Source organism: Antechinus flavipes, chromosome 6 (assembly GCF_016432865.1).
Source record: "Antechinus flavipes isolate AdamAnt ecotype Samford, QLD, Australia chromosome 6, AdamAnt_v2, whole genome shotgun sequence".
In the NCBI taxonomy this organism is placed as follows: Eukaryota; Metazoa; Chordata; class Mammalia; order Dasyuromorphia; family Dasyuridae; genus Antechinus; species Antechinus flavipes.
Genome location: NC_067403.1, coordinates 252,737,358 through 252,760,187, shown reverse-complemented (window position 1 = coordinate 252,760,187; position 22,830 = coordinate 252,737,358). Strand labels below are relative to the sequence as shown.

At 51.1% G+C, this 22,830-nt stretch overlaps 1 protein-coding gene across 1 annotated transcript in view; it reads left to right on the top strand.

Moving 5' to 3' along the window:
- VWCE (von Willebrand factor C and EGF domains) overlaps positions 1-22,188 on the top strand; it is a 28,889-nt gene extending 6,701 nt beyond the window's left edge. The window contains exons 4-20 of the mRNA XM_051964751.1: positions 993-1,121; positions 4,613-4,729; positions 8,330-8,446; positions 9,732-9,860; positions 10,808-11,277; positions 11,355-11,448; positions 12,230-12,312; positions 12,922-13,009; positions 13,838-13,923; positions 14,197-14,314; positions 15,366-15,451; positions 16,791-16,887; positions 17,949-18,031; positions 18,587-18,677; positions 19,357-19,439; positions 20,072-20,162; positions 21,067-22,188. Coding sequence (XP_051820711.1) covers positions 993-1,121; positions 4,613-4,729; positions 8,330-8,446; positions 9,732-9,860; positions 10,808-11,277; positions 11,355-11,448; positions 12,230-12,312; positions 12,922-13,009; positions 13,838-13,923; positions 14,197-14,314; positions 15,366-15,451; positions 16,791-16,887; positions 17,949-18,031; positions 18,587-18,677; positions 19,357-19,439; positions 20,072-20,162; positions 21,067-21,698 — 2,594 coding nt within the window. The 3' untranslated portion in view covers positions 21,699-22,188. The remainder of the gene's footprint in view (positions 1-992; positions 1,122-4,612; positions 4,730-8,329; positions 8,447-9,731; positions 9,861-10,807; positions 11,278-11,354; positions 11,449-12,229; positions 12,313-12,921; positions 13,010-13,837; positions 13,924-14,196; positions 14,315-15,365; positions 15,452-16,790; positions 16,888-17,948; positions 18,032-18,586; positions 18,678-19,356; positions 19,440-20,071; positions 20,163-21,066) is intronic.
- Positions 22,189-22,830: the final 642 nt, after the last annotated feature.

Genomic DNA, 22,830 nt, shown 5'->3' with positions numbered 1-22,830 from the left:
ATTCTTTCTTTAATTACTTCTCTCCCTTCCTTGAGAGGGCAAGCAATTTGACAGAGATCTATGTAACATCCAGGGGGCATCTGGGGGCACAGCGGATAGAATGCTGGATCCGAAGACATGGGTTCAAATTCACCCAGACACTTCTAGCCGTGTGTCCCTGAGCAAGTCCCTTAACTCTGCTTATTGCAGTTTCCTCGTCTATAAAATGAGCTGGAGAAGGAGCACTCGGATATCTTTGCCCCAAAACCCAAATGGTGTCACAGAGAAGTGGATGTGATTAAACATCACTGAACAACCACCTTTGATATCGATAGCGGATTGATATTATACACGTGCTTTCATGGAAAAGATTTCATGGAGAGACTCTCTCTGAGGATTTGGAAGGGGCTGGGCTATGGGTAAGGGAGGCCGGATGGCTTCCACCGAGGGCTCACAGAAGTCACAATGTAGAGGCAAAGAAGGGAGCAGAAGACCGGGATTCAAGCCCTGGGTACATTATTTAAGACTCTATAAGAAGACTTGGGCGAATCGAGCTTCTCTTGTGAGCTTTGGTTTCCTCCTTTGTAAAATGTAATTTTTGCATTATCAGAACTGGGATGAGGCAAGGACTCCACAAATAGTCCATTGTTATTACTTGAGTGTGAGCTATTATCATAACTGTAACTAAGGCTGGGCCAGCTGGGCTTTTACCCAGGTGGAAAATTCAGAGACACTAAGCTGGAGTGTGCTTCCTTTCCTACCTAGTTGTCTCCTATTTCAGCTTCTTTTAGAAGTGCAGTCCTCTCTCCTTCAGGTGTTAGGGTGTCTCAGAATGTGCATCGCCCCTCAGTGCCCCCAGTCCATTTGCTTATGTCTGATCTTTTAGCGTCCTAGAGAACTTATCCTGGAATGGACTTCCTCTCTGTATAACAGGAGATCCTCTCCATAATCCAAGCAAGGATTGCCCTGTGGTTATTGCTATTACTCTCATATTACCAATGCTTTCGTTTCAGAAGCCCCCGGACCATGTGGTGAATATGGGTGTGACTTGGCCTGTAACCATGGCGGCTGTCAAGAGGTAGCCCGAGTCTGCCCTGTGGGGTTCTCCATGATAGAAACAGCCATCGGCATCAAATGTACAGGTGAGAATGGTGTCCACCTCTGTCCACACTTGGTTCTCCTTTCACTTTCCAAGGCTAATGCAATCTAGATTTTGATTGACTCCAAATTTAATGGAAGAGGGAATGTCATTTTTCGTGCATCCATTTATTTGTCTCTGCATTCTGTATAAATACCCAAAACCCCATCCAGTTCTTGGGGATGCTTGGGAGAAACACCAGCTCTCAGCCAACTGGCTACCTTTATCCCGACTTCCCCTTCTTTCATGATTAGGAATATTAAAACTATCTTGTTAGTCTAAAGTGAAGCTTCTTTTTTCCCCCCGATAGTATTATATTTTTCTAACTATATATATAGTTTCCAATATTCATTTTTATAAGACTTTGTCTTCTAAATTTTTCTCCCTCCCTCCCTTACTTCTCCCTTCCCCCAGAGAGCAAGCAACTTGATATAGGTTAAATATGTACTATCCTTTTAAACATCTTTGCATTATTTGTCCCATTGTGCAAGAAAAATCAGACTAAAAGGGGAACAAACCACAAGAAGCAAACAAATAAACAAAAAAGGTAAAAATACCACGTTTCGATCCACATTCAGTCTCCGTGGTTCTCTTTCTGGATGCGATTGACATTTTCCAACCCAAGTCTATTGGAATGGTAAGGCAAGGCTTTTTAAACTTTTTTCCACTCACAACTCCCTTTTGCCCGAGAAATTTTACACAACTCCGGGTATATAGGTTTATAAAATAGGTATATAAATCAAACACTAATAATAAATCATGATTTTATGGATCTCCCCCCATATTTGATTTCATAAGCTCATATGGGGTCTCAACCCATGGTTTAAGAAGCTTTGATCCGAGGAGTGCTCGCTATAGATTTTATCCAATTAATTTATTGGCTCAGCCCACACCCACCAAAAAATACACCACTGTCTTCTGCTCCTGTTTTATTTTTTAAAGTCTTGCTGGCATAACATGATGGAATAAATCATACAGGCACGGTTTAATTGTAAACAGTTTTTTGCTCGTAGGAATAAAAGGAATGAAATCTAAAATCAAAACAACTGTTTCATGGACTATTTATCTGTAAGTTCTCCTGTGTCTTAAGCAAAACAAAACAAAACAAAAAAAGCCCAAACCAGGCAGTGCTAAAATCATGGTTCAGGCCCTTGGACTGAGACCACCTATCCCATCAGATATTTTTACCCTCAGTATTCTTCTATTCAGAAGTCTCCAGAAGAACCAATGTTCTATCATTTTGGAAACTCTAGATGCAAGATGCCGGTGATTGTTAAGGTCATTTTTCCTTTCTATCTCTGTTTAAAATATTCCCCTAATCTAGCTTCTTAGCATGGCTGGTGCATTGGATGGGTGATACTGGTACTCAACTGCTCCTCCATTGGACTTGCCCATTACTTGTGAAGTGATTGAGTAGGCTCAAAGGCAAGTCCAGTCATGGAGAAAGACACATTACGTGTTACCCATTCTACTTGCCAATTTTCCCAATTTTTCCCCCTCAAGTTTTTACCCTGGCTCTATCTATTCAGATTGTAAATCTTCATAAGCTCTAGGATACGTGGTTCATTCTCCCCTTATTTCCCAATCCCAATGGAGCAGAGCGAGAAATAGATGACATGCAAAGGAAGGACTGAATTTAACAAAATGAATTTAAATGGAGATAAATGTCAAGTCACATTGAGGTTTAAAAAATCAATAGTACGAACACATGACTGGGCATCAGTTCATCGGGGAAAAACGCCAAGATCCAAGTGAATCAATAATGTCACCATCCCCCAAAACTAATGTTTTGTTTATGCTCATAGATGCCATAAACATTCCATGTGTCTAGAAGAAGGGAAATATGGGTTCCTTCCTTTATTCTTCTTCTGCCCTGGTTAGACTCCATCTGGAGTACTGGGTTTGCTACCACAGTAGAATGGCTACTACCTTAGTAAGGAAACTCAGTCTTGCAGTATGAGGGGAATGATTGAAAGATTTGGGAATTATTGACTGAGAGAATGCAAGAATCAGTGGCAGGGAAGGGAGACACAATAGCTGTTTTAAATCATTTAATGGGTTATCCTGTGGAATAAGGTCTAGCCTTGCTTTGCGTGGTTCCAGAGAGCAGAAGCAGAAATAATGGGTGAAAAGGACAGGGACATTGATTTCAGTCCAACATCAGAGAGAATCAGAGTTGTCAAAATCCTTCTATGGTAGTGGTGGGAAATCACTGGACTTGGAATTGAAGAGACCCTCTCTCTGTCCCTCACTCTTGGGGAAGTTGTGGACCTCAGTTTCCTTCTCTGTAAAAGGACGGGGTTAGATGAGGTGACCTCCAAGTCCCTTCCCAGCTCAAATGTTCCATGACCGGACTTAGTCCTTCCTTAAAATTCTGTGTCTGTGGACCAATTCTCTTGCATCTTGACTTGGTTACATGATTCCTGTAGTTTTATGAGAGCAAGTGTGTGACTTTCCATATGAGTTTGTCCCTGACCTTGTATGAGCTTATTTTATTGGTGGGTGGGTGTTTTCCTTCGCAGGCCGGGTGGCTGGCCGTGTGGGCGTAGGAATGTCTGGGGGTTGTTTCCGTGATGTAGTGGAAAGAGCGTCGGCTGGCAGCTAGAGGAACTGTGGTCAGATCCCAGCTGTACCACTTAGTACCTGGTGACCCCGGCAGAGTGACTTCACCTCATTTTACAGATTAGGAGGTAGGGTTTTCACGAAAATCGTAGCTTTCCAGAGTCAGAAGGGACCGTGGAGCCCGTAGAATTCAACCCATCTATGACCTCCTCAACAAATGGTCACCCAACCTTTGGAGACCTCCAGTATCAGGGAACCACGGCCTCCCAGGAAGCCTGTTCTTCCTCCATTTTTTAAGACTGAGTCTTTCACTTCCCTCCCTGAGCTTCAGTTTATTCATCTGGGAAATGAGGGAATTGAACAAGATGGCCTCTGAGGTGTCTTCCAACTCTGGAACCTTTATTCTATCACGTTTCCCCCAGTTAGGTTCCGTCTAATTTTTGTGGCCTGCTGAGACAGTTTGGAATTCTTGGTTCTGTCATGTTCGAGTGTGTGTATTAGGGATCCCTCCTGGTCTTGTACCATGAATGACTGAAACAGAAATCAAGGAGCATTTATTAAGCACTTACTATGTCCTGTACTAAATTCTGGTGCTATAAATTCTAAAGGACAGCCCCTGCCTTCCAGAAGCTTATATTGTAAGGTATCGTCATCTGCAAATTTGATCGAGCATTTTGTTTATACATTTATCCAAGTCGTTGATGAAAACGGCCACCAACACGGGGACAGGGACAGATCCATTGACAATGGAGACCTCGTACACCTTGGATTTACTCATTCAACCAGGCCAGAACCTATCTAACTTTTAGCTGTTTCAAGAATCCTGCCATCTCTAGATTCTTTGAGCCGGTCTTGGGGTCAGTGTCATTATTCTTACTTGTCAGAAAATTGTCCCCAAGACCCCAAGCTCCCGGTGTTGTTTCTCCTTCCCAGACATTGATGAATGCTTAAGCTCGTCCTGTGAGGGCCTCTGTGTGAACACGGAAGGAGGATTTGTGTGTGAATGTGGGCCGGGGATGCAGCTTTCTGCTGACCGACACAGCTGCCAGGGTAAGTCCCCCCAAGAAGTGGCTTGGCAACTCGGGTGGATCCCTGGAAGCTGTTCCTGTGTCCATCCAGGACACGAGCACAAGGGCTGAGATGAGAGTGGGAGGGAGGGAGGACAGGGTCCGCTCAAGAGTGAAGGCAGGAGAGAGCCAAGGGGAGCTTGAGAGCAAGCACGACCCCTGAGGAGGGAGATGAACCAATGGAGGGGAAAGGAGCCCGCAGCTTTCTAAGCAGCTCTGCTAGTGATAGAAGTTGGGGAGGAAGTCATGGAATCCCAGGTTTGGAATCAGACTCAGATGTCCTCTTGTTTAACCTTCAAGCAATCAGTGAAGATTTATTAAACACCCAGAATGTGCCTGGCACTGTGCTAATAGCAGGGGATACAAAGAGGCTAAAGACAGTCCCTGACCTCAAGGAGCTTACAATTTAATAAGAGAGATAAGAGATGGTGATATACAAAATAACTAGGAAGTAATTAATAGTGACTAGAAGGTACAAGAACAGATACAAGATAAATAGGAAATAATTAAAAATAATTAATAGTAACTAGAAAGTACAAGAACAGATACAAGATAAATCAATACAAAGTAATTAACAATAATTGATAGTGACTAGAAGATACAAAAACAGATGCAAGATAAATAGGAAGAAATTAATAGTGAGTAGAAGGTACAAGAACAGATTCAAGATAAATATAAAGTAACAATAGTCAATAGTAACTAGAAGGTACTAAAACAGATACAAGATAAGGAAGAAATACTTAATAGCAACTGGAAGATACAAGAACAGATACAAAATAAATAAGAAGTACTTAATAGTAACTAGAAGATACAAGAACAGATACAAGATAAATAGGAAGTAATTAATAGTAACTAGAAGGTAAAAGAATAGATCCGAGATAAATACAAAGTAACAATAATTAATAGTAACTAGAAGGTACTAAAACAGATACAAGATAAATAGGAAGAAAATAATAGTGACTAGAAGGTACAAGAATAGATTACAAGATAAATACAAAGTAATTAACAATAATTAATTGTTACTAGAAGATACAAAAATAGATACAAAATAAATAGGAAGAAATTAATAGTGACTAGAAGGTACAAGAACAGATTCAAGATAAATACAAAGTAACAATAGTTAATAGTAACTAGAAGGTACTAAAACAGATACAAAATAAATAGGAAGAAATTAATAGTGACTAGAAGGTACAAGAACAGATTCAAGATAAATATAAAGTAACAATAGTTAATAGTAACTAGAAGGTACTAAAACAGATACAAAATAAATAGGAAGAAATTAATAGTGACTAGAAGGTACAAGAACAGATTCAAGATAAATATAAAGTAACAATAGTTAATAGTAACTAGAAGGTACTAAAACAGATATAAGATAAATAGGAAGAAACTAATAGTGACTAGAAGGTACAAGAAGAGATACAAGATAAATACAAAGTAATTAACAACAATTAATTGTTACTAGAAGATACAAAAATAGATACAAAATAAATAGGAAGAAATTAATAGTGACTAGAAGGTACAAGAAGAGATACAAGATAAATACAAAGTAATTAACAATAATTAATTGTTACTAGAAGATACAAAAATAAATACAAAATAAATAGGAAGAAATTAATAGTGACTAGAAGGTACAAGAACAGATACAAGATAAATACAAAGTAACAATAATTGATAGTAACTAGAAGATACAAAAGCAGATACAAAATAAAGGAAGAAATTAATAGTGACTAGAAGGTACAAGAACAGATTCAAGATAAATAAGAAGTAATTCATAATAACTAGAAAGTACAAGAACAGATACAAGATAAGTAGGAAGTACTTATAGTAACTAGAAGATACAAGATAAATAGAAAGAAATTAATAGTAGCCAGAAGGCACAAGAACAGATAAAAGATAAATAGGAAGTAATTAACAACAATTAATAGTAACTAAAAGTACACAGATACAAGATAAATAGGAAGTAGTTAACCATAACTAACAGTAACTAGAAGGTACTGGATTAAGCAGGGGTGGGGAAGGCTTCCGGGAGAAGGTGGGATTTTAGTTAAAGGAAGCCAGGGAGGTCAGCAGGCAGAGATGAGAAGGAAGAGTGTTCCTAACATGGAAGAGGGAAAGGATGCCTGGAGTCGAGAGATGGACACAGTCAGAGAGGGCTAGTTTCACTGGCTCCAAGTGTACGTGTTGGGAAGTAAGATGTAAGAAGACTGGAAAAGGAGGCGGGAGCAGGTAATGAAGGGCTCTGAATGCCAAAAAAAGCATCTTGTATTGCTCCTGGAGGCGAGTGAGAGCTGCGTGTGTGTGTGTGTGTGTGTATGTGTGTGTGTGACATAGTCAGACCTGTTTTTAAGGAAAATTACTTTAATGGCTGGATAGAGGCTGGATTGGAACGGAGGGAGGCTTGAAGCAGGCAGACCCACCTGCGGGCTAGCACAATAATCTAGGTGTGAGGTGATGAGGGTCTGCACCCGAGGTGGGGCAGTGTCGGAGGAGAATGAGAGGGGCGTGTTCAAGAGATAGGGCAAAGGTGCAATCGACAGACCTTGGCCACAGAGTCGATACTGGGGGGGAAGAGAGAGGGAAGAGTCCAGGGTGATTCCCACTCGTGAACCTGAGAGACTGGGAATATAGTGATGCTCTCCACAGCAGCTGGAGAGGTGGGAGGGGAAAACTTTAGGGGGAAAGACGAGTTGTTTTTAGACACGCTGATTTTGGGATGTCTAGTGGGCATGCAGCTCAGAAGGGCTGGAAGGCGGTGGGAGATGCAAAGTTGGAGGCCGGGAGAGGGAAATGTGAGAACCATCAGCTCAGGGATGCTCATGGGAACTGCTGAGGTCGCCAAGTGAAGCAGTGTGGAGGGAGAAGAGAAGAAGGCCCAGACAGAGCCCCGAGGGACCCCTCTGGTTAGAGGTGTGAACTGGATCCGGCCAAGGAGACAGAGAAGGGATTATCAGAGAGGTAGGAAGAAAACCAGGACAGACACACAGAGAGAGAGAGAGAGACAGAGAGAGAGAGAGATAAAGCTAAAGAGACCCACAGAGAGACAGAAACAGAGATAGAGACAGAGATGGAGGAAGAGAGAGACAGAGAAAGACAGAGACAGTCAGAGAGAGAGAGACAGAGAGGTGTCCTGAGAACCATAAGAGAAGGGAGGATCAATTGGGAAAGAGTGATCAGTAAGCTGCAGAGAAGGATGGAGGACAGGCTTTTGAATATGGCCTTCATCGGCCTGAGCTGGAGGTTGGCTTATCAATAGAGAGGACACTCCTTGAGGGCAGGTACTTGTCCTATTTTTCTTTGTGTGTGGGAGAGGGGTAACCAGGAAATGTTTAACTTAGGACAAGAATAGCTAATGGGCAAGAGGTCGGAGTGGGTGTGGGTGGAGTCTGGGGGCCTTCTTGGAGCTCTGTGAAAACTGGTCCCCCCCCCCCCCCCCCGCTCACAGTATGGGCTGGCAGAGGGCAGAAAGGTGCCCCCTTCTGAGATCAGCGCCTTGGACAGAGGCTTGGCTGCCTGCCCTGGTTATGGCTTTTCACATAAGTGACCGGCCTTTGCCTTTGAGCTTCCCCATGCTTTTCCCTTTCAGACACAGACGAGTGCTTGGGGGTCCCTTGTCAGCAGAGCTGCAAGAACAGCATCGGCAGCTACAGGTGCTCCTGCCGAATGGGCTTCTACCTGCATGGTAACCGGCACTCCTGCGTAGGTGAGGCTTGGCCGGGGAGGGGGCCGCCATGCTCAGAGTGGACCCGTGGTTTCAGAAACTTGGGGATGTAAAAATATTCGTCTGGGGTGGTTAGCAGGGTCGGAGGAGGGCACCTGGGTGGGCTTCTACCTGGAGGGCCAGGAAGCCCTGTGTGAATGCAGCCTCAGACCCTCGGACTTAACTGCCCGGTACCTGTAGAGTCCGGGATCATGGCGCCTGCCTTGCAGAAATCCAGTGAGGTCTGTAAAGCGCTCTGAAAATCTTAGCGCTCCGTCAATGTTAGCGGAATCGTTACCGTGACGCGACTTGGCCCGAGTCCCACAGACAGCGGGTGTCAAAGCTGGGCTTCCAGGGGCTTGTCCGACTCGCCCCGGCCGGTGACCTTGCCCAGAACCTCTCTGCTCTCCCACTGGCCGCGCCTTCGTGTCGTGAGGAAGAGGCCGTTCCCGGGTCCCCGTTTGGAACCCCCAGCCTGCTTTTCACTTGGGAAGCCACCTGACCGCCCCCTTGGCCCTCAGTTTCCTCCTCTGTCAAATGATGGAATTGGACTTAAAGTCCTCCGAGGCTCTGTCCAGCTCTGACTCGGCCCTGGCGAAATCCCGGCCGTACCCGGGGCCGGGGGCAGACCTGGCTGGCAGCTGCGTTCGATGCTTAACACGCCTAGTTTATACTAGCTGCTTACTGGCTAACGGTAACGGTGGGCTTTTATATAGCAACACTACGTGCAGACTGCTAAGCCCTTTATAATTATCATCTTATCGATCCTCACAACGACCTGGTGGATGCTATTGTTATCCCCATTTTACAGATGGAGAGACTGAGGCAAATGGAAGTTCAGGTTTGGCTATAATAACTAAGCTATAGCACATTCTAAGTGCAGATGCTGCTAAGCCCTTTATTATTATCTTGCCAATCCTCACAACAACCTGGTAGATGCTATTGTTATCCCTGTTTTGCAGATGGGGAGACTGAGGCAAGCTTAAAATCATCCAGCTAGTGTCTGAGGCTGGATTTGAACTCACCTGCGGCCCCAGCGCTCGGTGCGTTGCACCACGTGCTTGACCTTAGGGACACAGAGACTAATTTAGGAGTGTAGGGATGGGAGCCGCCCCTTAACGTGACTTGGCCACTGGCAGTGAGGCCCCCCCGCCCCAGCCACCAGGACCGGGGGCCGCAGCCTCTCTAGCCCGCGTTAGAGCGGGGGGGGGGGGGACATCGTGGCCCTGTGGGGAAGGGCCCCTGGCTGGGACCTCCATAGACGCGTGTCTGGGGGCCTCTTCTGCAGACGTGAACGAATGCCGCCGACCCCCGGAGAGGCGCGTCTGCCATCACTCCTGTCACAACACCGTGGGCAGCTTCCGCTGCGCCTGCCGGGCGGGCTTCCGCCTCAGTGCCGACAGGGCGTCCTGTGAGGGTAAGCATCCTTTCTCTGCTCCCCTTCCTGCTCAGACCTCTTAGAAGGGAGGGGGGATCCGAGAGCAGAAATAGGCACTAAGAGGTGACACCAAGGCTTGTGTCCTCAGGAAGGACTTTGGAAAGATAACAAAACTTTCTCCAAGGTCACAAGTCTTTCATTTGGGGGGGAGGGTGTTCCTGGAATCTAGTATTGTGCCTGGTACACAGTAGGTGTTTAATGAATGCTTGTGGGTGGATTGATTGAATTGGAATGCATAAGCATTTATTAAACGCCTACTCTGTGCCAATCATCCTGCGCAATACTGGATGGCATTTGTCAGATATTTTCTGGAAGTAGAGGAACTTAATAAATGCTTGTGGGTGGGTTGATTGACCTAGAATCCATAAGCATTTATTAAGCACCTACTCTGTGCCAATCATCACGCTAAGTCCTGGATGGCATTGGTCAGCTATTTTCTGGAAGCTGGGGTTCTTCAAGTCTGCTCTGTGGTTATTTCTTTGAAAATATTTTGATAATTATATTTCAGTACGATAGTTTCCTTTGTGATCCTACTCATTTAAAAACATTCCGAGGACCTCATCAGAGAGACAGAGACAGAGAGAGAGGAGAGATAGAGATAGATAGAGATAGAGAGAGAGAGAGAGAGAGAGAGAGAGAGAGAGAGAGAGAGAAAGAGAAAGAGAGAGAGAGAGACAGACAGAGAGAAAGAGAGACACAGAGAGACAGAGAGAGAGAGAAAGAGAGATAGAGAGAGAGAGAGAGAGAGAGAGAGAGAGAGAGAGAGAGAGAGGAGTGGAGTGGGCGTGAGAGGAACAGGCCCCTCCTGGAGAGCTGAGCAGTGGCCTGGTTGCCCACTGGTTGGAGTGGGCGGCCACCAAAGTTCTTTAAGCTGAAACGCTGTGACCCTGTGGAGCCCCGTCTGCCTTTGACGCTCTCTCTTTCAGCGTTTCCGAAGGCCGTGCTTGCCCCCTCGGCCATCCTCCAGTCCCTCCAGCACCCCCCGAAGATGCTGCTGCTCTTTCCGGAGTCCGGCCCGCCCGCCCTGCCTCCCGGCCATGGCCCTCCATCCCGGGCCCCGGGCCCCCCACCAGTCACCAGAACGACCCCTGCCCCGACGCTGCCCTCGGCGCTGCCCGGCCCCCCCGCCTCTGCCCGGTCTCCCGCGCCCTCGGCTCCCACGGCCTCCCCCTCCCCCAGCCCCTCCTCTCAGGGAAGAACGGTAAAGCCGTCTGTCCTGGCGGGCCTGCTGCCCCCCTCGCTCCTGCACGGCGAGGCGGGGAGGACCCCGCCGCCTCCCAGAGGCCCCTCGACGTCCCGGCCTTCCCCGGCGCCCTCCCCTTGCTGGCACCAAGGAAGCAGCCGCGAGCATGGGAGCCGCTGGACCGAGCCCGGCTGCTCGCGCTGTGGGTGCCAGGTGAGTGCCAGCCGACGGCCCGTCCTGCTCAGCCCCGGTCCCTGCGGCCTGGGGGTGACTGGCGTCTCCTGTTGTAGGACGGCGCGGTGACCTGTGACCGGCTGCGGTGCAAAGCCTCCTGTTCCCACCCGCTCCCCTCCCCAGACGGCGGCTGCTGTCCTGACTGTTCAGGTGAGGAGCCGCTCGGAGGGCCGCTGCCCTGTGGGGGTCTGGGCCCCCCTCCCCCGGGACCAAGCCCGCCTCCCCAAGCTGGTTGCCGAGTCAGGCTGGCTTCCAGTCCAGCCCTCGGCTGGGGAGCTGGATCAGTGGCCTCCACGGCCCCTCCTGCTCTAGATCTACGGCCCGTGGTCAGAGCCCAAGCCCACCCCAGAGGCCTTGGGCATCACTCGGCCTCCCATTTGATAGACACAACTTGTTCCTGTAGGTGTTGGGCATTATTCTACCCATTTTACAGATGGGGAAAATGAGGCTCACTGAGGTGGTGAGTGCCCGAGATCACATCGTGTCCCGACTCTGGCTCTCTGGGTGCTGGATCCACCCCAAGGAGCAGGGGATGTGTGTCCGCCCTGAGGCCCCGGCGGGGCTCCCCCTCCCTCCGGCTCCCTCGGCTTCCCCCTCCGTGCAAGGCAGATGTGGGTCCCCTTCCCTGCCGGGTGGAGGAGGGCCCCAGGAGCCTCCACACCACAGCATCCGAAGGAGGTCCCTCCTGGTGCCAGCGTGCCTAGCCCTGGGGGATGTGGCTTAATGAGTTCCACATTGGGTGATGGCTGATTCTTTCCAAGTTCCCGAGTCTGCTTCTGCTTTGGTCCAAGTCTTTGTGGTTGGAGGGGGTCCCCCCTTCGCTGGGGCCACGGGAGTGGGGAAGAGTCGCCGGGTTGTGGGGGTTCTGGGCCCCCCTTCCCCTTTTGGGGCCGCCTTCCTCTGGGTCACCCACGTCCTCCCTGTCCCCCAGGTTGTTTCTATGATGGTTCGCCCAGGGCCGAGGGGGACGTGTTCTCCCCCGCCAGTGAGAACTGCACCGTCTGCGTCTGCCTGGTAAGTGTGTCTCCTTCCAGCCTCCGCCCCGGGGGGGTTTCCTCGGCTCTCTGGGGAGCCCTAGAGGCACGGAAGCTGAAAGGGGGGAGGCGGGGGCTGGGTCAGGCTCCCCGGAGGGGGCCCCACGGCTCCGGGATGGAGACCGGGGCCACTGGGAGGAGGGCCCCTGCGGGGCGGGGACACCCTTGGCAGGCAGGAAGGGGTTAAGCAGCAGACGCGCCCCATCTGGAGAGGAAGGGAGGGGAGAAGGTCCTGGGGGAACCTTGAGGCCGCTCTCTCTCCAGGCACAATATTTGCCAATGTGATAACGGAGTCAGGGGAGACCCGGGGGTTCGGCCGTAACCCCGGCTGAGCCCGGTGGGGAGCTCCCCCGCTCAGGGCGCTGCCCACTGCCCGGCCCGTACTGGTCAGGGCCTCAGTTGCCGAGATGAAATCCGCTAATAAGTGGAGTGAGGGGCAGCTCGGTCGGTGGACGTGCCGGCCTCCGGGCCTCTCGGCCTCCTGGAGATCCTCGCTGGTCGGAGGCAGGAGGCCGAGCACATGGTGGAGAGTCGGGGGGCTTGACGCTCTCCAGCCCGGCCTCAGCCGCCCTCCTCCCCCTCCCCGCAGGCCGGGAACGTGTCATGTCTGGCCCCCGAGTGTCCTCCCGGTCCTTGCCTGACCCCTCCTCAGTCTGACTGCTGCCCCTGCGTTCCAGGTAAGTTCTCTGGCTCGCTCGGGCTCCCCGTGCCCTCAGCCAGTCCGGGCCCCATGGCGGACAAGAACATTCGGTGGCTTTTTGAAATGGGGCAGTGCTAGGCTGGGGTTGGAGGGGCTGGCCCCAGGTGGAGCGGGCTCTTCCTGCCCCCTCACCCCCTCACCCCCCCACCCTTTCCCAACCTGCTTTTAACTTGGTTTCCGTTCCATGATGCGAGAAGCAGCCGCTGTGACCTTAGCGGTTGGAGGGGCTGCATTTGCCACTTGGCAGAGGCCCTGATCTCACGAGAGAGGCGGCCCCGGAGTCTGGACTCCTCGCGGGTCTGCGGCCTTGGGCGAGCCCCTCGCTCTGTGGAAGGCCTTTCTGACCTGGGAGATGCGGCTCCTTATGCCCCATGTGACTTCACGCAACTCTTTGAGCCTCAGTTTCCTTTCCTGTCAAATGGAAATAATTCTCTTTAAGCTCCCTCCCTCTGAAGGCGATGGGCACAAAAGCCTGCAAACCCTGAAGCGTCAGCCAAACGCGAGCCGTTGGCATTCTGCTTGTGACGAAGCGTCTGGGCTGCCCCCTCGCGTCTAGCCGGCCAGGGGTCCCCCGTGTTTTCTATCAAGAATTGGCTCCTGCCCACAGTTCATTCCCTGCCAATTTCTATACCCAGGATGAAAAACAGAATTCTTTAGGGGGGAAATGGAAGTGGCTCAAGGGCACGGGGACCTTCCCATAAGCTCTGGCTGCCGCTGGCGGTGGGCCATTGCCCTTGCACGGTATCCCATCTTCCCCCTTCCCGAGCTGCTGGCGTGCGGAGGACTTAACACGGTTCTTTCACAGCGCGGTGCTACTTCCATGGCCGATTCTACCCGGAGGGGGCTGAGTTCAGCGGGGATGGGGATGAATGCACCACCTGCGTCTGCCAGGTAGGGAGCGGCTGGCCCTGGGCGCCTGCTTCCCGGCAGCTCTCCTGGGCGGGGGTGGGTGGGGGTCGGCGGGGGGAGCATTCAGGAAGCTTTATCCCATCTCTCTCGCCTGCCTCATGACCTCATGTCATTTGGTCGTTGGGGAGGGCAAAGGATGAGGAGCAGGAGCGCAATGGAGCTTTCAGGGCCTGGCTCTCAGCCCCCCCAGAATAGGCTGCTGGAAGAACTGGGGGAGCCGCGTCCGTTACCTGCCTGTCCTCGACTTCCTTTCAGAACGGGGAGGTTCAGTGCACCTTCACGCCTTGTCCAGACCTGGCTTGTCCAAGAGAGGAGTGGCAGCTGGGGCCAGGCCAGTGTTGCTTTACCTGCCGAGAGCCCACCCCTGTGTCAGGTGAGAACGGCCCCATGACCTTTCCTTCCTCTTCCCTCCCCCCGTCCCCCGGGCTGCAGCAGAGAATCCCAAGCTCGGCAGGGACCTCAGAGGCCCTTGGTGTGAGAGCTCAGACTGAAGCACAGCTGGACGGGCTAAAACGCTGGCCCAGATCCCAGAAGACGAAGTTCGCTAGGGATAAATGCAAAGTCCTGTGCGAGGGTTCAAGCAGTCAACCTCTCCTGTATAAGATGAAGGGAATGTGGCTGACTGCAAGCCATCTGAAAAAGACCTGGGGTTTCTAGGGGCCCACAGGCTTGAGGTCTTCAGGCAAAGATGTGCCGTGGATTCTTGTACACGTGTTTCTGAGGACTCTGCCAAGTTTCCCCCGATTCTAGAACTGAATTCAGTCCAACTCTGAGATTCTCTGAGCCCTGTCCTGACACATGGATCATTGCTACAATAGCCTCGGCAAGCAGTCATCCGGGCTCTGCTGAGAGGCTCCCGGGGACGGGGGACTCACCACCTCCATGGAAGGCTCATTCCATTTTTGGCTAGCTCTGATGAGCAAGCCAGCACAGTGGATGGAGCGCTGGGCCAGGAGTCGGCAAGACCTGACTTCAAAACCAACCTTAGATGCCTATTAGCCATGCGACTCTAAGTAATCTCTGTTTATCTCATTTTCCTCATCTGTAAAATGGGAATAGCAGTAACACTTATCAGTTTGTAGCCTCAAACGAGGCTAAATAACTATAAAGTGCTTAGTTCACTGTCTGGTATTATTTAATGTTAGCTCACAAAGAGTCGCTTAGCTCAGTTTGCCTCAGTTTCCTCTTCTGTAAAATGAGCTAGAGAAGGAAATAAATGGCAAACGGGGAGAGTCGGATGTGACTTACACAAGTGAAGAACAACAGCAAGGTTGGACTGGATGGCGTCTCCCTTCCAAATCTGAGCTTCCTTGAAGCCACCTGCAGCCCCGTCCCTTGGCCACACCCTCTGCCCCTATCTTTCCCTTCCCTTTCCCCCTCGCTCCCTCACCCTTGGTATCTCTTGCTTCTTTCCTTGTGGCCAGGCTGCTCTCTCGATGACAATGGAATTGAGTTTCCCATTGGACAGATCTGGTCCCCTGGTGATCCCTGTGAGTTATGCATTTGCCAGGTGAATGACAGCCTGTTCTACCTCACTCAGCTTTACCTGTTCTCCCTGGCCTGGGCCGGAGAGAGAAGACCCCCACTCCTGCCCGACCCCTGACCTCCTCCGGACCAGCCCTTACTGCCCGAGGCTGAGCCGCTTCAGGCTGCCGGCCAGGGAGCTTTGTGTAGCTGCCCCCATCCCTTGGGTGCTCAATAATTTAGTTCCCAGGTATCTGCGAAATAAAATCTGGGGAAATGGAGGCTGGCCATATACCCGCATCCTCCAGTTGGGAAGAAAAAACCATTCAGCGTGAGAGACCTCATGATGTAGTGTAGAAAGTGGGCCTGGCCCTCAGGAAGACCGGGCTTCCAGGCTTGCCTTTGACAGCTCTATGACCCTGGGCAAGTGACTTGACTCACAAAGAGTCGCTTAGCTCTGTTTGCCTCAGTTTCCTCTTCTGTAAAATGAGCTGGAGAAGGAAATAAATGGCAAACGGGGAGAGTCGGATGTGACTCAGTCACTCAGTTTCCTCCCCTGTAAAATGGAGAGGTAGAATTAGATGGTCTCTCTGGTCCCTTTGAGCTGGGATCTGAGCAGAGAGCTGCCATCACTGTGCATGCTTTCTGAGCCATGATTAAGGAGCTGATGCCAGTTTGCCCAAAGCATCGGTAAGCACTTCTCAGATCCTCTTCCACGCTGGCTCACTAACTCTTAGTAAAGCTTGCCTTCCTGTTGAAATAATATTCCCATAAGAGGGAGGGAAGAATTGTCCGTGTTTAACACATATCGGATTACTTGCCATCTGGGGAGGGGTCGGGGGGAAGGGAGGGGAAAAATTGAGAACATGAGATTTTGTAAGAGCGAATGTTGAAAATTATCCATGTAGATATTTTGAAAATAAAAAGCTTTAATTTAAATTAATTTAGTTTTAAATTAATTAAATTTAATAATTTAAATTAAATTCATTTAATTTAATGAAATTTTAAAAAAAATCACATTCCTTTATGGAAAAGAGGGCCTTATTGTACTATGAAGATTTGGGGTGGGTGGAAACCCAAGGATACCAGCTTTGGAGATGGATCGGGCTGGGCCCAGCTTCTGATATAGTCTGGGAACGGTCTGCTTGCTGAGGGAGGTTCTGGGGTGTTGCTTTGTTTGGGGCCCAGGGCTGGTCTCCTTTTCTGGTGTGCGGCCTTCCCCGGTGATCTGGTTCGCTCTTCTCTGGGGAATCGGAGCTGCCTCCTGCTGCTGGAGCGGTGCCCTCCTTTTTCCTGAATGGAGCTTAGTGGGGTTGGGGGAGAGCGAGCATAGCCTGGCTTCAGGCGGCATCTCAGAGGTTCTGTCAAGTGCCTCCTTCTTTCAGGCAGATGGCTCTGTGAGCTGTGAGCGGACCGACTGCGTGGAGACGTGTCCTCACCCCATTCGGATCCCAGGACAGTGCTGCCCCGACTGCTCGGCAGGTAAGCAAGAGGGGACTTCTCCTTCCCGAGTCCCTTCCAACGGGTTCCGATTGCGGAGGGTTGGGAGCCCAGAGACCTAAACTCATGGAATCAGGATTACGATAGAGCTGCAAGGGACCTTAAAGGACATCCGTCCATCTGGGCAAATAGTCAGCTGGACAATAAACAGGTGCTAAGCGCCTACTGGATACCAGATTATGATAGAGCTGCAAGGGACCTTAAAGGACATCCATCCATCTGGACAGATAGTCAGCTGGACAGTAAGCAGCTGCTAAGTGCCTACTGGATACCAGATTATGATAGAGCTGCAAGGGATCTTAAAGACCATCCATCCATCCAGGCAGGCAGATAGTCAACCAGACAGTAAACAGCTGAGTACCATGATGTTAGGCCCTGGGAGTAATCTTACCGTCTCATCAGAGGGACCTTGGACTGGTGGAAGAAGAGTTATTCTTCTACTATTATTATTCTAGAAGAATAAGTCTTCTACTTTTAAAGCCCCAGCTTCCCTCCCCTGACTCCGCCTGCCCCTCCCCAAGAGACTCTTCTCCCTCTGGAACTCCTTATTGCTTTGGATATACTTTGTATCTAGCTGTGGCCTTGACGTTTTCCTCCAGAAGGATGGAAGCTCCTTGTGGCCAGGGAGGATTTCATTCGTGTCTATTTCCAGCGTCAAGGCCTGCTGTTGCAGGCACTTGACAGCGGTTTGTGAAATTGATCTGAGAGTAATTGACATGACAGAATAAAGGAGAGACCAGAATGGATTCCAGCCTCAAACAGGAAATTGATCTGAGAGTAATTGACATGACAAACAGTGAAGGAAAGAGACCAGAATGGAATCCAGCCTCAAACGGGAAATTGATCTGAGAGTAATTGACATGACAAACAGAGTGAGACTCAGAATGGAGTCCAGCCTCAAACAGGGAAACAGATCTGGAGGGCGAGCAGGGTGGACTGCGCGGTGTGGGGAGGTCCCTTGGGCCCGAAGCTATAATGAGGCACACCCAGGAGCGTCCCGGAAGGTCCCTCTGATCCCACCTTTTTGTCTCCCTTCCCCTTAGGCTGCACCTACACAGGAAGAATATTCTACAACAACGAGACCTTCCCCTCTGTGTTAGACCCCTGCCTCAGCTGCATCTGTCTGGTATGACAAACCCAGAGGGGCTATCGCTCCAGTTTTAGCCACTGAGCTGGAGGAAGCCGGCTCGGGACGGGCTGGCTTTCATGCCGATTCCAGCAGGTGCATGACGGACTCTCCAGTGAAGAGTGGCCTTGGATGTGGGGTCCAAATCAGCTCTGGTGCCCCCCTTTGTAAAAGGGGCAGATTTTCCCCAAGTCCCGCCCACCCTCTTCCCCCCAGCCCATGCGCCTGTCTTCTGAAACTGCTCTAGCAGGCCTCTGGAAGTTAGCCCCCGAGGACTTGCAGAGTGTCAGAGGCTGGACCCTTCTTACCCAGCATGCCGCTTCCCGCGGTCTGGGTCTCTGAGCAGGATGGGAGCCCCATTTCTCAGCCACCCACCCCGGCTGTCCCAATGGTATCATGGGACCGTGGGTCTCTTCTTTATTCCCTGAGTCATCTTGGATATATACTCATGGTCTCAGCTTCCTGGGCTGTAAAATGGGTGGAGGAAAGGGTTCTATTAAACTGCAGGGTCCCTACAAGCCCCCTCCCCCAGAAAGCCTTTGTGTGTTTCTGTAGCTGGGCTCTGTGGCCTGCTCCCCCGTGGATTGCCTCATTTCCTGTACCTACCCCTTCCACCCGGAGGGAGAATGCTGCCCGGTGTGCCACGGTGAGTGAGCGGCCCCACCGGGCCCCTCTGTCTTCATTTGTTCATTCGGCAAACGTTCGCTCATCCTCAACCGCGTGCCAGACATAGTGCGAGGTGCTCAGCGGCCCGGCCCCGGGGAGTTCCGATTCTCCTGGGAGAAATGTGTGGGCACTTAGGAACAAATATGAAGTTCTCTATGTGTACGTGCATAGAATATGTTGGTGAGCCGGGTCTGTCTCTTCATGGACCTTATTACCCAGGGGGTTTTCTTGGCCAAGAGACTGGACTGAAGTGTAATTTCCTTCTCCAGTGGCAGATGGATAAAGTGACTTGTCCAGAGTCACATGGCCAGTAAGAGACTAAGGTTGCCTTTGAGCTCAGGCCTTCCTGACGCGTAAGCTGACTCTGTCTCTGGGCCTTTTAAAATTGAATAGCGCCATTTCCGGGGAGTCGTTAGAAATTGGGGAGCAATATCGAGGAAGTGACATTTGAGAGGAGCTTTGGAGAAAGCTTGCTGTTCTAAGAGGCAGAAAAGGCAGCAGTGCATTCTGGGCCTGGAGCGCAAGGCCCGGAGGTGGAAGATGAGCAGGGTCTAGAGGGCACGACCGGCGGTGGTAACGTGTAGGGAGGCGGGATACAGCCGATGAGGAAGGGATTGAAACTGTGCAATACCGGCGCTGTTCCTTCTGTCCTTCTGCAGACTGTAACTACGAAGGAAGGAAGGTGGGCAACGGGCAGGTGTTCTTGCTGGAGAATGAGCCCTGCACTCGCTGTACCTGCCAGGTGAATGGTGCCCGCCAAGGGAGAGGACCCGCTGGAGCCGTTCCTGCCCCTGCCCTCCTTTCCCAGACCCCTTTTTATCCCCCGTGCCCACCCCAAAGCTGGGCCAACAAAGTCTTGGCTCTCTTTGGTCCCTTCCCCTCTCGTTAACAATTGATTTAAATGGATCATAGATTTCAGAGCCAGAAGGGACATTAGGGTTCATCTAGACCAGCCCCCTCATTTTACAGTTGAGGAAGCTGAGGCCCACAGAGAGGAAACAGCTTGCCCAAGGTCATAAGGTCTGGTGGATCAGTAGTTAGAACAGTGGATTTGGAATAAAGAAGACCTGAGTTCCAGTGCTGCCTTTGGGAGCCTTGTGGCCAAATCACTCCCCGACCTTGGGCCTGTTTCTTAATCTGTAAAGTGAGAGGTCTGAGGTCCGTTCCAGCATGAAATCTATGATACTTTGATGCAAGATTTGAACTCAGCTCCTCTGACTAGAAAGCATTAGACTATCCTGTCTTGCTGCTCCTCTCTGCTGGGTCCTGGGCAGGGGCCGGGGTCTCAGTGGGAATATTTCTATTTGGAGGCCTGAGAGCAGGAGGGCGTTCATTTGGGCAGGGCGGCTCACTGCTTCTTTCCTGCTCCCTCAGCTTGGGGAGGTGAGCTGTGAGAAGGTCACCTGCCAGCCAGCCTGTGCTGACCCAGGTCCGGCATCGAGGGACTGCTGCTCCTCCTGCCAAGGTGAGACCCTCGCCCTGGGCCTCCCCTCCCCCCTCGGCCTCGTCCCCTGTTCCTCTTGGAGTCAAAGACAGGAACCTCAGAGGTCACTCTGTCCAGCCCTTCCTCCCCTTTTACAGATGTGGAAACTGAGGCCCAAGGCAATGAAGTGATTTAGAATACTCAGATCAAAGATCCAGAGCCTGTAAGGATCCCAGAAACCCCTGAGTTCACCCCCTATTTTACAGATGTGGAAACCGGCCCAAAGTGGGAAAAAGACAGAATAATAAAAATCAAAGATCCAGAGCTTATAAGGATCTCAGAAGCCATCAATTCCATACCACCTCACCCCATTTTACAGATGAGGAAATTGAGCCCAGAGTAGGGAAGACACTTTTCCCAGGTCCTTCCAGGTAGACGTGAACAGAACTGGGACTCCAAGTGAGCTCCTTTTGCCTCCAAAGCCACGACTCTTTCACACTTAGTCAGGCAACAGCAGTCAACAAGAACTTTTAAAGCACTTACTATGCGCTGGGCCCTGGGAGAAGCCGTGAGGATCCAAAGAAAGACAGGAAATCCTCCCAGCTAACACTTGCCCACAGCTTTAAGGCTCCATAAATGTTATCTCTCTGTACCCTCCCGATAACCCTGGGAGGGGGGGCGATCCTAGTGGCCCTCGTACTAATTAGGAAACAGGCTGACAGAAGTTCGTTGACAGCAGTTCCGAGTCAGCAGTTCGGGCTTCCTGACTCCAGAGCCCGTGCTTGCTTCCCCACGTCAGCAGCTGCCTCGGAGAGCAGACGCTGCCGGGGAGAAGCCCGTTACAGGGCTCGGGGCCGGGCCGGCCGAGGGCTGGGAGCAGGGGGAGGACGCGGTACTGGCACTGACTTTGTTTCCCTCCCTTCTCTCCCCGTCTTGAAACCTTCAGGGGTCTTGCTTCCCGTGGAAGGGATAGCTGAGCTGGCTCTGCCCAAAGCCTCCCAGAGCCCCGGAGAAGCGGCCGTGACCCCCCAGAACTGCAACGTCAGCTGTGGAGCCCCCCAGGCTGATGCTCAGAGTCCGGGACCTCAGCGTCTCCAGGTCCTTTTGAGAAAGAACGTGCCGGCTGTGGAGACTTTGCCCGTGGAGCCCCAGGGGCCGGAGCCCTCTCGCTTGCCCCAGCCGCGGCCAAGGCCTTTCCTGGGTTCTTGCTCCTCACCAGGGGCCTCCTGCCTCAATCGCTTCACACCGGGAGCCTCTCATCTACCTCCTCCCTCCCCAGAGGTTCCTCCGTCTCTGCCTGCCGTGTCAGCGACGTCCCCCCCACCGTCAAGGGTTCCGGGAACCCTCCGGGCCCATTCAGCGTCCGAGGGGCTCTCGCCGCCCCTCGTCAAAGTCACGAGGTCTTCTGGGCCTTCCGAGACCAGGCAGGACCCTTCGGAGCCTCCCACAGCCAGTTCAGCGATTCCAGGGTCCTCTCCCAACTTTGCTAGACTGTCTTTCTCCCCTACAGCCTCTCCCAGGTCTCCCTGGCTGAAGCCCACGGGGAATCCCTCCCATAAAGGGGAACAGAGTGTATAATGGGGGCTTGTTTGGGGCCTGTGCCAGCAGGCCCGTGGGGGAATGGAGGGGGACAGAGACAGAGACAGAGACAGAGACAAAGTCAGAGAGATTCCTGGTCCAAAGAGCGCGTGGGACTTTTTGAGATGTCTCCGGTGAAAGGGATGGGAAGGAAAGGCCTCCACTGGCCTTCCCCTCATCACAGCAGTACCAGGTCCATATTCTACAGGAAAATTGGATGTCTCCCAGACCCTGCTTCCTCCCAGACGGCACCGAGCCCGGGCAGATGGTGGAGAGAAGCAGGCCGCGTCTCCCCTCGGGTCAGGTCATCTTCCCAGCCTCTTTCTCTGGTGAACTGGGGAAGGTCAGGAATCGGGGAAGAGTTGGAGGAGGCCTTGGAGCGGGACCACGTGTGCAGGAGCTTCAGCGGCCTCCCTGTGGTTGTGTGACACCCGCAGCCTCCTTCTTAGCTCCAGGTTTCCCCATTAAAGGTTGTCTCAGTTACCCCAAACTTGCCCTACTCATTCCCCCCCCCTTCCCCTCATCGCCCTCGCTACCGTAATCCAAGCCGAGTACCGCCGGGGACCGTTTAGATGGGAGTCGATAGCTACATCCTAGGGCACAGGAATAAAAATGGGAATTTTTGATTTGCTTGATTGGCTCAAGGAGCTGACTCCCCGATAAAGAAACTTCCTGTACAATGCAGGATGGTGGGGCAGCTGGGTAGTGCAGTGGATAGAGCACCAGCCCTCAAGTCAGGAGGAGCTGAGTTCAAATCTGACCTCAGACACTTAACACTTCCAAAAACAATGCAGGCGGATACCTATTCTACAATCGATATTCTGTACATTGAGAAGTTCAGGAAATATCACATTTTTCTAAAAGAAGGAAAAAACCTCCTCCTTCCAGTCTGGCCTTAATCCGAGGCAACCCCCCAGTCCAGCAGCCAAACTCTCGGGTACCCTGGCATGTGGGCCATGGGTAAGTTATTTATACTCCTCATAGTGGCCAGGAGGGAATGCTTCTTTTCTTGCATTTGTATTCCTGGGGCCTAGCATACAGTAAGTGCTTAATAAATGATTGTGGATTATCGGTCACCCTGTGCTAAATAGAAGTTCCTTGGGTTCAGTCCAATCCAATCCAACAAAAGTAA